This window comes from Sminthopsis crassicaudata, chromosome 3 (assembly GCF_048593235.1).
Source record: "Sminthopsis crassicaudata isolate SCR6 chromosome 3, ASM4859323v1, whole genome shotgun sequence".
Lineage (NCBI taxonomy): Eukaryota > Metazoa > Chordata > Mammalia > Dasyuromorphia > Dasyuridae > Sminthopsis > Sminthopsis crassicaudata.
Window position 1 is genome coordinate 28,699,157 of NC_133619.1, and position 17,097 is coordinate 28,716,253.

Here is a 17,097-nt window from a genome sequence, read left to right on the forward strand (position 1 = left end):
AGGAATGCCCCTTCAGCAGTTGTATGTAAGAAGATTAGAGAGGGGAAACTTATGGGATCCCTAAGTGGGATGAAAAGTCAGTATTCTATTACTTCTTCCCTCTTTGGTTCTTCTCCCTCATATGTTTACCTTCCCAAACAGCCTAGCACCTGGCCAAGAACACTTTTTTAATTTACCAGTTACTTGTAAAGGTATAAGATATATATTGTGCTTACTGGAAAGTTCTGCCTTGAAAAAGGCAGCACTTGAGTGAAATGAATAGAACCAGAAGATCTCTGTACACTTCAATGTTGTATGAAGATGCATTCTGATGGAAGTGGATATCTTCAACATAAAGAAGATCCAACTCACTTCCAGTTGATCAGTGATGGACAGAAATAACTACATCCAGAGAAGGAACACTGGGAAGTGAATGTAAATTGTTAGCACTACTGTCTCTCTACCCAGGTTACTTATACCTTCGGAATCTAATACTTAACGTGCAACAAGAAAATGGTATTTACACACATATATTGTATCTGGGTTATATTGTAACACATGTAAAATGTATGGGATTGCCTGTCATCGGGGGGAGGGAGTGGAGGAAGGGGGGATAATTTGGAAAAATGAATACAAGGGATAATATTATATTAAAAATTACTCATGCATATATTCTGTGGAAAAAAATTCTAAATAAAAAAATTTTAAAAAAAGAAAGAAAAAGGCAGCACTTACATATTGCCTCTTGGTGGTATCAGGCTAGTCAATAATCATGATTTTGTATTTATTTATATAGATGTTGTCTGTTTCTATTAGAGTGTGAACCTTTTCGGGGCAGGGACCGTTTCATTCTCCTCTTTGTATCGTTAGTACCCAGCACAATGCCAGGCACACAACAACTCCTCTTTAAACCAAAGGGGAAATCTTTCCAATGGCTGCATGGCATTTACACAACCACCTGATGTGCACAGATGCTGTGATTTCTTTGAGGACTCCATTTTCTATCATAGTTAGGATCATTTTCCCTGAGATTATCTCATTTTTCAAAAGCAGCATTGATATTCCTGGCTGCACACCCAAAGTCATTTGTAGGCTATGCTCATCTGCCTGCACTAGGAAGCAAGAAACGCCCTTGACGTGTCTTGTTTAGGCCTCTGGATCCATTAGTGAATCCCAGAGACACTTTGGAACTTAAATACGGGAGAAAACGCTCCAATTAAGAGTGACAAGATGGCTCCTGGGAGAAGAGAGGCATGAGGGAAGAGAAAGATGGAGAGCGAGTCAGGGAGAGATAAGTTTCTTTAGTGGCCATGGTGTGACTCATTTTGGGCAGAAGATGGTAATTCATTATTCCAGTGGCCCTGTGCAGGTTAGGCTGTAGCATGATTAATAGCCTAGCAGAATGTGCATTACAAACACAACACAAACAGATTCCGGGGCCTCAGTGGAGTCACTGCTCAGTACGCATCTCCTGCTTGGTGGGTGGCCAGCTGGCATCAAGAGTAAATCCAGCTTGAACAAAGATAAAAGGATCGTTCCTGTTGAGTTGGGATGATGATGGTATGAGGAAGAAAAGCCCATTCCTCTACTGGGAACAGCAATGCCAAAGGGAGAGACTCCAAAGAATGAGTCTTGGACTCTTTCCTAATGCAACTCCCAATCTTTAGCAAACCTATCCAATGTCACTCCAATGTCTGGGGTCCCGGAGCTCTGCCTCTATAGGAGTCACACGCTGCAGGGCACATAGAATTTTCATGAGGCATGTGGTACAGAGAACTGAGTTTTTGTGATTAACTGAAATGAATCTCCTTGATGGCAAGGTAGGGGGACAGGGTCTGGTAGAATGTTTGGATTATATCCCTAACACCAGAGTATCTGGCTCATGATAGGGGGGTACAGGACGGAGGATCCAGTCAGATAATTGGCATATAATTGATCCCAAACCATCATTCAGTTAACAGCCAAACAAATTCTGATATAGACATGCAATGAAATCTGATTTTGCCATTAGAAACAAAGAATGAGGATTTTGGAGTTATTGAAGGATTGGGGAAGAATGGATGGCTTCTACATATGATACACACTTTTCTTTTCTAGATCGATAATAATCTTATTCCTTAGTTTCCCCATCTATATAATGGGGGAGAATTAAGATCTTTCCAGCTAGAAATCAAAGACCATGGATATGATAAAGTCATGGAAATAGAGATATCACTCATGTTTTACCACTAATAGAGACACATTGAATTCAGTGATGCATGCTGGTCACTCATCACAGCAAGATGAAAATCAGAGTCCTTAATTTGCATCCTGTTGCCAAACCCCTTGAACACTAATGTCTTGACTCTTTTGGTCATGGACATCCAAAGAACTTGGCCACTGTGCCTCAGCTTCCTTATCCTTCTAACTTTTTCTCAATAACAAGTTCTCCTGGAAGTTCCATTTTGAATAATGGCCCAGTCCAGTCCCATTTCATTCTCTGAACTTCATTGCCATCTGGGATAAGTACCTCTTCTTTACCCCTACTTCTTCTTTTCTTCTATGTTGTCTCCCTCCATTAGAATGTAAGTTCTTGGAGGTCAGGAACCACCTTTCCTTTTGTTTGCCTTCATGTTGAAAAGTGCTTAGCATAGCACCTGGCACAAAAGTATAATAAATGCCTGTTGACTGATTTGCTTGTCTTGACTTTGCTAAAATAAAATACTGTCAATCTTTCTTAAAAAAAACTGTAACAGAATAAAATCCTGTAACATGTTGCTTCTTGAGAACATACTCAGATCCTGATCATCTGTGCTAAGAGAAGGGAGGGATAGAATAAATAGGCCCTCCTTCCAAGGCAGTCCAAAGTCAGAGGATTCATAGCACTTCTGAGATGAAATGGATACCAGTGGTCGAGTTCGAGAATGCCCCCTACAGCCAAATAAGGGATCATACAACTGAGACTGGGAGAATTTGAATGTAGGAGAATCCATTTAAATTTCTCTATGTGCTATCAGAATTTGCTATAATTTTCACTAACCTGAGCATATGTTCCTTAAGCTAATCCTAAAGAGAACTTGTATTCCTTTATATAATTGGCACCTCTCCTTATGTTGGGAAGCTATGAAGGATGGTGATGAAGAAGGAACTGTCCTTGGGGTTATAAGTTAATTTTGGCAGTGGATAGGATTCCAAGCTGGACCTGGATTCTGGAAAATCTGAGTTCAAATCTGACCTCTGACCTCACTATTTGCCTTAGTTTTCTCATCTGTAAAATGGAGAAGGACATGTCAAATCACTCCAGTATCTTTCCCAAGAAAACCCCAAATAGGGTCATAACTGAAAACAACTGTCAACAACAATCCACATAATAACAAAAACATCTTTGTATAGTATTGCTCTAACGATAGCTCTTCTAAAGTGAAGCGCAGATTATTATTATTGTACAGAAGGAGAAACTATGTCCCAAAATAGAGAAAGACTAGTCTGTTATGACAGCTTGTAGATTTCAGATCTAAGACTTGAATGCAGATCTCTAGGTGTGAAGCTCAGTGATCTTTTGGATGATCACAAACCATGCAGACTAACTGATCATGATATTATGGCATTATAGATTTATTTTATAGATTATAAATCATGTCCAAACCTGTCATGTCCAATTCTCCCATTTTATAATTGAGGAAACTGAAAGTCAGGTTTCCAGGATCACATAACAAAACATTTGTGGAATGCTGTGACATTTCACAAAGATTTTGACAAATATTAAAATAATTTTCTTCCCATAACCACCTTGGGTGTTTGTACTAATATTAGTCCTATTTTGCAGATGGAAAAACTGAGTCTCAGAGCATTCAGTGACTTTCTATGGATCATAAATTGTTTCAGGTGGATTGAACTCAGTACTTCCTGGCTTCAATCTATTTATTATACCATATTGTTTCTCTAATTGATCTGCAATTGATTCATTTTTGAAACTTGACTCATTAAACTTATTTATTGGTGAATTTTTTTAAACAAAGTCTGAAGCTTGCTTACTTCCATCCAAGGAGTGGAAAGAGTGAAGCATGAGATTAAAGTAGTTAGTTAAATGTGGACTTGGAAAGGGTGGGTGTGGGTACATCATGCTGCTTCTGGAGAACTTAACTCCCAACATCTCCTAACTGTCTATCAGGATTTTCCAAAGTACTTTTATATTAACTGGAGGTAAGGATGTCTCCCTTGAAAGGAAGAAGAACTGGATTCAAATCTTCCTGCTCTCACTGAGGGATTTGGAGGCAACTTACAGCCTCCCCAGGCTTCAGTAGACTCATAGATACAGTACCAAATGTGGTCACTAAGAGGTTCTTCCAGGTCTCAAACCAGGATTGCATTTCATCTTTATAACAGCCTTAAGGATTATTATCCAGAATCTACATTATAGAAATTGAAGTTTAAAGACACTAAAAAGAGGGAAAAGCTTTGGAAGAGTTATGTTTGAATCCTGCTTCTGATAGTCACTTGACGTGTGACAGAGCCCAAGTCATTGAGCCTTAGTTTCTTCATCTGTCAAATGGGAATAACAATTCCTGTCATGTCCATCATCTCACAGAGTCACTTTTCTTGTTCAGTCATTTTCAGCCATATCAGACTTTTTGTGATCCCTCTTGGGGGTTTTCTTGGTAAAGACACTTGGCTTGCCATCATCTTCTCCAGCTCATTTTACAGATGAGGAAACTGAGACAAGTAGGATTAAGTGACTTTTTTGGGGTCAGTATCTGAGACTAGATTTGACTTTCTGACTCCAAGCCTGGTACTCTATCTACTGTGCCATCTAGATGCCCATATATATGCATATATGTGTGTATAATATAAATTATTTTAAAATAAATATAAGTGAAAATATTTATATCTAATTAGACATAAGCTATAATCAATAGTCATTATAACAAATATACTAATTAATCATTTTCTTATGATCTTATAATAAGCACTATGACTATCATCACCATGAGGAATGGCCTAAAGACAAGGCACTGGAAGCCTGATTTCAGCACCTGTCATGGGCACCTAGGTTTCATAGAGACAAAATTTGCATCAGAAAGACTCAAGTTTAATTCTATCAAAGGCATGTAATAAGGGGTAGTTAGATGGTGCAGTGGATAGAGCACCAGCCCTGAAGTCAGGAGGACCTGAATTCAAATCTAGTCTGATACTAAACACTTCCTAGTTGTATGACCCTGGGCAAGTCACTTAACCCCAATTGCCTCAGCCAAAAAAAAAAATATGCAATAGCTGCGACATTCTAGGTAAGTCACTTAATTGACTTCAGTTTCTACATATATGAAATGGCAATAATTTTAGTACCTACTTCACAGGATTGTTGTAGGGGTCAAATAAGATTATATACATAGGGCAAATTGTAAACTTGAAATTGCTATATAAATGCTAGTTGTTGTTCTTATTGTTGACAGCATCATAAACAAAAGGAATGGGATAATGCTGGTCATGAGAATGATGATAAATATGATAAACGTCTATCATGGTTAAATTTTACAAATTTTTTTATCCATATTCTCTCATTTGAGCAGATGGGACTATTGATGAGATCTCAAAGTCCCAGGGAACTCCGAGATAAGAAAATTCCCTCTATGAAAGCACCTTTAAGGTGCTTTTCACATATGATCACATTTGATCATGTGACCTCTCTGAGAGGCTGGGGATTTTATTGCATTCATTTTACAGATAGGGAAGAGAAAAATCAGGGACTTGGAAGTCACATAATTAGCCTAGGGAGGGATTCACTCCTAGATCTTACTGACTTTGCCCCCACCACCCCATGATGCTTCCCTAGATAAACAATGAGCTCCAGAAGGAGCACTGACTCAGAGCATTTGCATTCAAATACTATCTCTGATGCTCATAGCCTAATGTGAACTTGGAAAATAAATTGCTTGCTGTCCTGAGCCTCAGTTTCTTTACTTGTAAAATGATGACCGAGATTGCCTCTGAGGGCCCTACCACTTCAGGACCTAGGATTCTAATAAAATAAAAGAGAAAATGTAAAAATACACAAACACACACCAAAATAAAGCAGCCTCGGAATTGAATTGTGAAGTGGTTTTTATTATTAATTTAGATTCTTTTGAACATTTATCATCAAAAGGGAAAAGCTTTCATTTTTGTCCCACATACTTATCAGGGAAATGAAACCTTTCCGTTGACTTGAAGTGTTTTGACAGACTGTCAGGAAATGAGAAGGAGAAGGACCTCTAGGGGAAAACGAGCCCATCAGACAAATGAGATTTTTCATGTTATTGCCTGATAATAGGGTAGATTTGGGGCAGGCTGTTTGTGGGCCCCTCTCTATAGCAGGCGCTGTCTGCTTCCAATAAATAACCATGAGCTCCGCCAAAGGCTTTGCTTATCCTCGAAGGGCAGATGAAGCCTCCAGAGCTTTTATTACCTTATTGAATCTTTGCATGTATTGTGATCTTGAGAGACACTTTGGCTAAATCCTTCAGGACCCTCCACTAGGAGATCCCAAATTGTATATTACACCTTGTCATAAAATCAAAGGAAAGGCCTTGGGCTATATGGGCTCTAAGAAATAGCCAAGAGGCTTCCAATCATATGTGGCTCAGAAAATCCTCTTTGGCGAATAAGGCAAGAAAGTGCAGTGAGGGACATTGGGAGGGTCATTGAAGAAGTCTCCATCCCCACTGAGGACCCTCTTCTAGCCAACTCTCAGGCCTTTAAGGGCATAATAGAATGCTCCTGCCAAGCACTGATAGAAATATTGATAACAATGATAATAATGATCATTATTATCATACCTAATATTTAGATATAGCTTTAAGTTTTCCCAAGATCTCCCTATATATTATCTCATTTGATCCTCACAACACAACTATGAGGAAGGTACTATTATTTTCTCTATTTTACAGATGAGAACACTGAGGCAAACAATAGTTAAGCAACTCATCCAGGGCCACACAAGCTGGTAGGTGTCTGAGATTGGATTTGAAGTCTGGCTAAGCGACTTAGAGAACTACACAGCCCTAGTTTTTTTCAAGTTTGCCATGGATCCATAGTCCATCACCATATTTGAATTTTCTCCTTGATAATGTGATGATATAACAAAGAATTTTTAAGAATTAATATAGTTTCAAGTCTTCTTCTAGTGAACTGGATCATCCTTTTCTTTGCTGTTCTCCTGCCCTCCATGACTTCCTCTCCTTTACTAACTCTACTGAACTTGTTCAAAAGGAAGCTGTCCAAAAGGGAGATGATTCTCTACTGGATGGATAATATTATCTTATTTCTATTTCAGGATCACAAACAAATGGAGTGAGATAATACTGGTAACGAGAATGATGATAAATTCATATAACACATTAAATGTTTATCGCAAAATGCCCATTCCAAAGGTCACAGCCAACTGCACTTTAAGCAAGGTGAAAGACTCTGTTCAGCTGACATACAGTTCCCGGGGGATTCTGTTAGTTGTTCAAGACATCAATCGACAGCCATTAGTCACAGCTAAACATGCCATTCTAGAAGAATTGCAATGTACTCCTAAAGGACGTATGCTTAGAGCCTGGATCTTGGATGAGAATCAGGATAGCTCAAGAAGGATTTAGAGTTTAAATCATAGAGCCACTGCTTCTCCATAGTAGTTTAAAGAAACTACATTTTTTTTTGGCAGAAGGTGAATTTTTTTTAGGTCATCCCACTGTTTTCCAGTAAAACCTTGCAAAATTCTCCTATTGACTAAGTTTGTGGGAAGGAGGAAATTGAAATATGGAATATGGTAGACTTCCCAGCTTGTTTTCCTCCGAAGAGACTCGGAGATTTGTTACTGTCCTGAGAGATGCGTCATTAAGACTGAGAAGTTTGTGTTTTCCTGACCCAATTTCATTAACGATGATGCCTTTCTCTGATTTAATGCTTGTCACGGGGACGGCTAACTGTGTGTTTTCAGGATCAGTGTTTAAGGCAGGCGAGCCATAGCCTTCCACAATCCGTTCCACAATGAGATATCCATGTGAGCAGGGCTCTCATTCTGTCTTTAATGCATGATGATTGTATAACTCTAAGTAAGTCACATCACATCTTTGGGTCTCAGTTCCCTCACATATATGATGAAGACAAAAAATCCATGATCTAATGATGAGATCATTTCCAAGGTGACCCAACAGCTTTTAGGTATTCCCAATAAATAACCAAGAGCACTAGCTTTTAGGACTCAATTTCTTCACTTGTAAAATGGGAGTGAATGATGCTATTTGCCAAGATGAAGTGTAAAATGAGCACTAAGGAACTTTCCCTTTCCCAGTCCACTTAACCTCTGCTTCTTTAAATCCTTTACCTGTGTCCAGCTCAGGTGCCATCTCTTATATGAAGTCATTCCTAATGCTCTCTGTTGTTATTGCTCTTTGATATCTGCCCCAAAATTATTTTGTGTGACTTGGTAGTGATTTACCTGTGACCATGTGGCGTTCTCTGACCAGACTTGGAAGTGATTCAAAGTTTGGTACGCCCAGTGACTAGAACAATGGGCATCTCATAAATTCTTGTTTACTTAAACTGATATCCCTCATTCTATAGAGCATCAGAGCATTGGGCTTAGAATCAGGAAGATTCATCTTCCTGAGTACAAATCTGTGCAAGTCACTGAATCACACTGTTTGCCTCAGTTTCCTCATCTATAAAATGCTTCTCCAGCACTTTTGCCAAGTAAACACCAAAGGGGTCATGGAGAGTCAGACATGACTGAAAAACAACTAAATCACAACAAAACAAGTTGAGTGTTTTCTCCAAGGTTATTTAGTGAGCAATACAAAAACCATATGGCCTGCCTCCTCAGCGATTTCTACTGACATGAGAAAACTGTGGGGGAGAAGCAGGGCTCCTGGATTCCATTGGCCTTAGATTTGCTAGATGACCTTCCATCCACATCGAAACACAATGTCACCCAAACCTATTGCTTTTTGTGACACAATGCTGGGAAGACCCAAGAGTGGTTAAGGAGCACTCAGAGGATAAGGCTAGAGAGATAGAGGAAGTTCATGGAAAAACCTCCGCTCTTGCATGTGCTTTGGCCATAGGTAGCAGATCTCATCCCTCTGCTTGGATACTGGGAGTTATTATTAGCAGCTTCCAGCACAAAGCCAAGAGCAGCCCACTGAATTTCAACTGACCACTCCAACATACAACACGCTTTCAGCACCATACGGAAGCTGCTCACACCCCGTCTGCAAAAAGGAACTCGATAATAAGGCCCTTAGCAATGAAACTTTATATAACACAAGGGGTGCTTGAGTCTGGCTATTTTAAGTTGAGAGATGACAGAAGACAATGAATTCATAATTTAATGTAAATGGAATATGAAAAGAAAGGAAAATAACTGCCAAGATTGTTTGTCATAAATATGAATGATAAATGAAGTGGAAACATGGCTTTCGATGCCATAAGGACAAACAAAAGCTCAGTTTAATGGACAGAAATGACAAACCAGAAATTTTTAAAGAATTTTTTCAAAATAAGCAATCAAATATTATGGGTGATTTAAAAACTACACATGGACATCCTAAAATATATTCCCCTAGTGTGATTATAACCTTGTGCATAACAACCGGCACAACAACACACATATGTCATCCAAATGTTAGCAAACTGACATGTAGGGCCCATGAATCGCCCCATTTAAGTCCCACAACAATCGAGTTTGAGGTCAGTGCTAATCACAGGGGTCTCGAGTGGTCTCTGAAGAATCCCCCAAGGAGGTCAGCAGATGCTTGGCACTCGTCAATAAACTGCAGTGCCTTCCAAGTGAAGACATGAGGAAAAGGGAGCTTGACAGATATCTGTGTGAATGGAGCCAAGAAGGGGGAATAACAGATGGGGAGCCTGGGTGGTGATGCTGAGGACTTGTAGTAGTAATTAGTAGTATCCGAATATAACACTTTGAAGTTTGCAAAGTGCTTGACGAATACTATTTAATTCGATCCTTACAACAACCCTAAGAAATAGCTGTTATTATGACCTTCAATTTACAGGATGAGTAAACTGAGGTAGATGGGAATCAAATATCTTGGCCAGGCTACACAGCTACTAAAACTTTAAGGCCAAGATTTGAACTTGTGTCTTCCTGAGTCCAGGTCTATTTTACTAGGGCCAATATAGCTATCTCTGATATGCATAAAATGAGGGAAGGAAGGAGGGAGGGAGGGGAGGGAGGGAAACAGGGAAGAAGGAAGAAAAGAAGGGAGAAAAAAGAAGGGTAAGAAGGGAAAAAGAAAGGAAGGGAAAAAGAAAGGGAGGGAGGAAGGAAGGAAGGAAGGGTGAGAAAAAGGAAGGGTGAGAGGAAGGAAGAGTAGAAGGAAAGAAAGCAGGGTAGAAAGAAGGGTGGAAGGAAGGAAGGAAGGAAGGAAGGGAAGAAGAAGGAAAGCAAAGGAAGGGAAGACCTAGAATATCTCTGGAATTTTGGGCAGATTCTTTTGGAAAAAGATACAGGAGCCAAGAGTCACAAAGAATGACAAGATCATACTACCCTCTGTTCTATTAATGATATCCATGGAGTCATTGAATATATATATATATAAAGTCCAACTTAACATCCTAGGATTATTTTGTGTTTTCCCCCCTTTCTCATGGAACTAGCCTATACACATTAAATGCTTAAAGAAATGTTGATTGAATAATATATTACACTCAAAAATTCATGAAGATCCAACCCCAGAAGAAATCCCAGAATGGGAGATTTGCTTTGAGCCCAAAAGCAACATAGTTAAGACTTCATACCTTGAAATCATAGGTGGCGTCCGGATTCTCATCACAGGCAATAACTTCTGGGGCCATCCAGTACGGCGTGCCAATGAAAGTATTTCTCCGGCCTACTGTTCGGTCTAACTGGGCACTGACGCCAAAATCCACTGGGTAAGGAAACAGATACATACATATTAAGCACGAAACCTTACAATCCATTTGGAAACAAAAATAAAACTGCTGTCCCAAGTTGGATACTTCATGGGAAAATAGCATCAAGTTGTGTTTGTACTAGCTGAACAGTTGCTTAGGCACATAGCCTGAAACTTAAGGATATTCTTAATCTTTGGTTTGTCCTGGAAGCACCTTGGCAACAACAGAGAGCAGCGATCCTGGAGCTTGCATCAAAAATGGCAGAGGAAAGAAACATGCTACATTTAATAGAGGCATTTGTGAAGAGACTATGCAGTACAGTGAGTCGGCCAGCCTTGACATACCTTCTAGCTGCTAGCCCCTCAGTCCTGAACTTATGGTACATTTCAAGTTCTGGTTCTGCCTTTGGTACAAACTGAGTGTGTGACACTGATCAAATCCCTTCACTTATTAAGAGCACAGACTCTTAATATCACTTAGAATGAGTTTTGTAGACCTGCATCAGTGAAGAGAGTTTCCATATTGGGAGTTCCTCCCATTGATGAAATCACAGACTTAGACAAAAAACAAAAAACAAACAAACAAAAAAAACATACATAGATATAGATATATGTATACATATATATAAAGATAGATAGATATAGATATATGTATACATAAAGATAGATAGATATAGATATAGATAAAGATAGATAGATATAGATATAGATAAAGATAGATAGATATAGATAAAGATAGATAGATATAGATATATCTATATCTATCTATCTATATCAATGTATTTTGTGTTGACAGAGGCAGAGCCTTCCAAAAAGTCAGATCAAACATAAACACAGAGATAAAACCAAAATGCCACCCATCTAGCACAACAATGCTTCCTTAAAAAGGTGGGGTGGGGATTGGTTCAGCAATAGGAACACAGGAATGACATAAAAATAGAATCTTCATTGCACATTTAATCTATATTGGCCTGCTTGTTATCTAGGGGAGGGAGGCAGAAAAATATGGAACACAAAGTTTTGCAAGAGTGAATGCTGAAAACTAGCTTTATTTGAAAAAACAAAAACACTATCATAACAAAGTAGAATCTTTTAGAAAACAATTCTGCACTCATTTTCATAACTTCTGAAGATTCCTAAGGATGCTTTAGGGGGAAATGACAGTACAATATTTCTTTTGAATCTCAAATTTTGAATATATTTTAAATACATAAAATCTCTCATTTTCCAATATATTCTCTAGATGTACCATTTTAGTCCCCAGGAGGATCCTTTAGTGTAGAGTAGTTTATCAAAAGTCAAGAAGTATTTCTTAATAGCTTACCATAAATCAAACACTGCACTCCAAAAAGAGTGAGAGAAAAAGAAAAAAGTAAAACTACTTCCTAGCCTCATGGAACTTGCACTCCATTGCAAAAGTTTATCTCCTAATAGTACTATGTAATTTTCTCTTTTTAAAACCAGTGTCCAGTACAATGTTTTATAAATCAAAACAGCTTAATAAATGTTAGTTGAAATGAATTGGAGATTAAAACAAACCCTTCAATTGAATATATCATGCTAATTTAGTAGCAATTGATGGAGAACAAAAATATTTCTGGGGCTATCTTTAATAGACTCATGGAAAACTGGAGATGACTTCTAATTTGAGCCCTTCATTCTATGATCAACCAAAAAATGAGGCACAGAAAGGAGAAATCATTTGCTCAAAGTTACCATCTTACTCAGAGCAGAACTGGTCATCTGGACTTCCTGCCCTCAAGGCTAAGGTTCTTTCTATGATACTGTGGTTAGCCTCTGAGCATAGCCAGTAGCTTTTGTGTATGTGTTTTAAAAGTCAATTCAGTTAATGGATAAACACTTTTAACCATCTAACAACACTGTCCTAGGTCCTGGAGACACAAAGGAGAAAGGGAGATGGTATCTTTTTTAAGGACCTTATGTTCCATGGAAGAAAAGGAAGAGAAAGGAAAGAAAGTAGAGAAGAGAGGGATAAAATATGTACACAGATAACTACCTCCAATCTAGCTAGAGAAGACAAAGGACATTAACAATTAAGGGGTTCAAGAAAGTTTTCTTATGGGAGGTGGCACCTAAGCCCAGAAGGAAGCTACAGATTTTCAAAGGTAAAAATGAGGAGAGAGAGCTTTTAAGGATGGACAGGGGTAGGTGGTGGGTGTAGGAAACCAATGTGAGGAGTGATAATGCTGCACTGTCTCATCTATGGATGCTTTGTGTCCATCAGAGCTTTTTAACTGTGTGATCAGTGTATCCCTCCACTCTTGGAGGTAGGGTGGAGTCAGGAGAAATGGAGATTCCTAGTGCCTAGTACAGTGCCTTGCCCATTAGATAATTAATCTTGAGTTGAACTGAAAGGAATGGAAGACAGATGGTTTCTGGGGGTAAGATTTAATCCATAGAACAGTCTCAGAAGAGTTGCTCTAATGGTTAATAGGTAAATTAATATCTTTGAAAATAACAGTTTCAAGATGTACTGGCTGAGTATGTGACTCTGAGCATAGAACTCAACTTTTTAATTCCCCAAAGTGATGTTCTAAGACTCTTAAGCTGGAGAGCAGGTTAAAAAATGAAAGAACTAGGAAAAGGAATTGTAATAGATAGGGATGGGGATAAGGATAGATAGAAGGATAGGAAGGGAGGGAAGAAGAGAGGAATGGAGAGTGGGAGAGCCAGAGACAGAGAGAAAGAAGAGACAGAGACAGAGAGATTCAGACAGAGACAAAGAGATACATATACAGAGAGAGGGGGCTATAGAGATAGGCATGGGGAGAAACAAGGATAAGGATAAGAACAGGGATTGAGATAAAGATAAAAAAAAAGATTAAGATATTCTCCAAAGCACAAGGTTGGCAGGAAGAAATGATTGAAATGCTTCCTCACTCTAGTCTTTGAAAGTTTAATTATCTTTTCCCAAAAGCAATATCAAAAATCTGCCTCCATCAACTGTCAGAGAAACAGGAGAGCAAGTCATGTCTGGAACCAAGCATTCCTCTGGCAGGTGGTCTACAAAGCATAATGAAATCAATATTCACGTGAAGACAAGGAGATAAAACAGATGACTCTGGGAGTCAGTGATTCTGAAAATGCCCAACTGTGAGTGCTTTCAATAGGAGAACTGGATTCCATCATAGAAGCATCTTGCCCTTGCCAGGTGCAGGAAGCATGCAGGGATTTCGAGTTCAGACCCCCTGAATACAATACAAGCAACTTTCGCACAAACCCAGGTCCCCATCACTCCCTCAGCCTCCTCAAGTGGATGTCATTACAGAATGGTTGGCGGCTACCCCCCAATTTGGAGGCAATTTTAAGCATTTCAAGCATACCACTAACAGCCCTGATAAAATAAACAAAGACAAATTGTCAATCCCACTTCTATTCTTAGATCTGTGAACTTCAAGCCGTAGGCCTCAAAATCACAATTGTTGCAAAAAGAAATTCAGCTGCTTGTCTGCCATGACGTCTATCAAATTCCCTCTAGTTCCCAGGCTTGGCTGAGCTTGCTATTCGTTGCCTATTCTAAGAGTTTGAGCAGTGACAACTCTTACCTAGTTTTACTTCAGCATTCTCTGTCAGCAAGACATTCTGCCCTTTAATATCACGGTGAATCACTTTGTGTTGATGCAGATGACTCAGGCCCTGGAGAGATGGAGAGCCAGAAAGCGTTAATGGGAGCAGCCCCTGATTACAAATAAATCATTCCCTCACCCCTTTTCCAACAAATAAAAATAAAAATCTTTAAAAAAAAATAACCAACCAAATAAGCAGGCCCAGATAGGCTCAGAGGGCTGATTAGACACAAATCTTTCATATGCTTGAGCTGATGCTTTAAGTTATGGGACAATCATAAAAATGAACAGGATTTACTATTTAGTAATATAACCTCTCTCTGTCTGTGGGGAATTTAGGGCAAATTCCGATGAACCATTCTAGCCGAATGGCTTCTTATTTCACTTCATTCTCTCTTACCTATTTGAATTGCGTTTTGCCCTTTATTTTCTGAAGCAGCATATAATATAGGGAAGAGAGCACTTGATTCAGAGTTCAAATTCTACTCCTACTAGTATGATGTTGGGGAAGTCACCATCTCCTTAGCACTGAGCTTCCTCCATAATAAAATTAGTCAGTTAGAGGAGACAGCTTCAAAAGTCTAGCTAACTCTATGCCCTTATTTTGGGAGGTTTAACTAGGAACAATGCCATTTTTCAGAAATAAAGGAACACATTTTTTCTTGCTATTTTAAAAATAGTTTCTGATTAAAATTACTAAAATTAAAATTAAAATTATTGCTTAAAATTTCAAGTATATGTTGCCTACATTTAGGAAATGAAAAAAAAAATGAACAGAAGTTTCAAGGTAAGGTGACATGTTCAAGGTCACAAAGCTAACAAGTCAAAGCCATTGTCCTTTCTCATGTTCTACTCCTCATAATGGTTAGTCACTAAACATTAAGGGCCTAGTATGTAGCAGACAGTATACTAACATCTAGGAATACAAAAAGAGGTAAAAGGCAGTTCCTCTTTTCAGGGAGCTTAAAATCTAAGCAAAGAATAATCTACAAACAAAGGAAATATAGGAAATAATCAAAAGAAAGAAGGCAGTAGAATTAAGAGACTTTGGGAAAGGCAAGGCAAGAGCAAGGGAGCCAGGGAGGGAAAAAATTAGGGAGGGAGATGGGAGGAGAAAAGGAAAAAAAAAGAGAAAGGAGCAAAGTCAGGTTAAGGCAGGGAAATTCTATTTCCACTTTTGGCATTTATCACTGTCATTTTTAGTGCTTCTTTTCATATGTGACCCTGTGCTCATTATCTACAGAAAACAATTACTCAGTGACAATTAAACTCAGAGGTGTTCTATTTCTCCATTGAATTACTCTGATTTTTAGTTCTTGGAGGCTGGAAACTCCCAGGGATATGGATTTCCTTTCTGATAGCTACATGTCTCGCATTGATTGTTCTGGCAAACCAGCACATGAAAATATGAAATGTCATATATTACCTTTAGTTTGGGATCACCACAAGTCCCCAACATACCCCTCTCTTTGGAAGAGATCAAGGTGAGCCAATTTAGAATCCACATGGCTGTTGGGTTCCCAGTTATATGTCACAATGAAAGATGCACTTTGGGCTCATTAATTAAATGATCACTCACTTAAGTACTTCATGATTACTATCAAATTTGCCAATGTATAAAATGTAACTTTTAAAGTGAGAGGGACAACTTTACGTCTTCTAAGTGCATTTAGAACTTTTGTTCTTCCATCACCAATATCGGAAACTCCCTGCATGGAAACATTCTTCACCAATAAACTAGCAGTTCATTTATGAATATTTACGTACATATGGGAAGGGACGGAGATTTCTTTTTTTGTTTTAAATGATAGCTGGAAGCTGTGCCAAGGGAACAAAGGTGGAAAATCAGATCTAGCCACCCTCCCAATACGAAATGAAGATATCTAATTCTTTCAAAAATTGCTCGACTTTTTAATGGTAGGAAGAAAATAAACATTTATTAAGCACTTATATTATACCAGACATATATTAAGTGCTTTGCAAATAATGTCACATTTAATGCCCACAACTATGGGAAATAGTATGTGTTAATATATAATTAATTATATTATCTCCATTTGACATTTGAGGAAACTGAGGGAAACAGATTAAGTGATTTAAGATCACATAACCAGAGACCAGTTCTGAACTCGTTTTCTTGATCCCAGGTCTAGACCTCTTTCTACTAGTCCTGTAGCAATTACTTTTCTGACAAGTTATCAGCCCAGTTACAAGAGGTAATCTTTTCATAACCTGGCTGCTGCTGGGAAAGTAGAACAGAGAATGCTAGAAAATGGAGCAGGAAAATAGAGGACTGGTGATTTACTTAGTATAAGGAACTCCCAGATGAGGAAACACCTTTCTACTAATCCAGGCTGGCACTTTCTCTTTCATTTATAGCCTTACAGAGTTCTCTGAGGGATTAAGTGACTTACCCAGGATGACCCAATCAGTAAGTGTCAGGGGTGGGAAATAAAACTTCTTTGTCCACTCTACCATGCTGGCTGGCTATCTGGAAGCGAGTGATAAGACTAAACTGTAATAGCAACTTCATGGGGCTCTTGTGAAACTTGAATGAGACACTGTGTGAACAATATTTTGCAAACTGTACAACACTCCATCAGTAAATGCCAAGGATAATCATAAAATAAGATCCAGATGAGTTTCACATCTTC

General features: G+C 38.7%; 1 protein-coding gene across 1 annotated transcript in view; it reads right to left on the minus strand.

Moving 5' to 3' along the window:
* TNIK (TRAF2 and NCK interacting kinase) overlaps positions 1-17,097 on the minus strand; it is a 412,485-nt gene that overhangs the window by 153,176 nt on the left and 242,212 nt on the right. The window contains exons 7-8 of the mRNA XM_074301951.1: positions 14,423-14,513; positions 10,741-10,871 (exon numbers count right to left, since the gene is read on the minus strand). Coding sequence (XP_074158052.1) covers positions 10,741-10,871; positions 14,423-14,513 — 222 coding nt within the window. The remainder of the gene's footprint in view (positions 1-10,740; positions 10,872-14,422; positions 14,514-17,097) is intronic.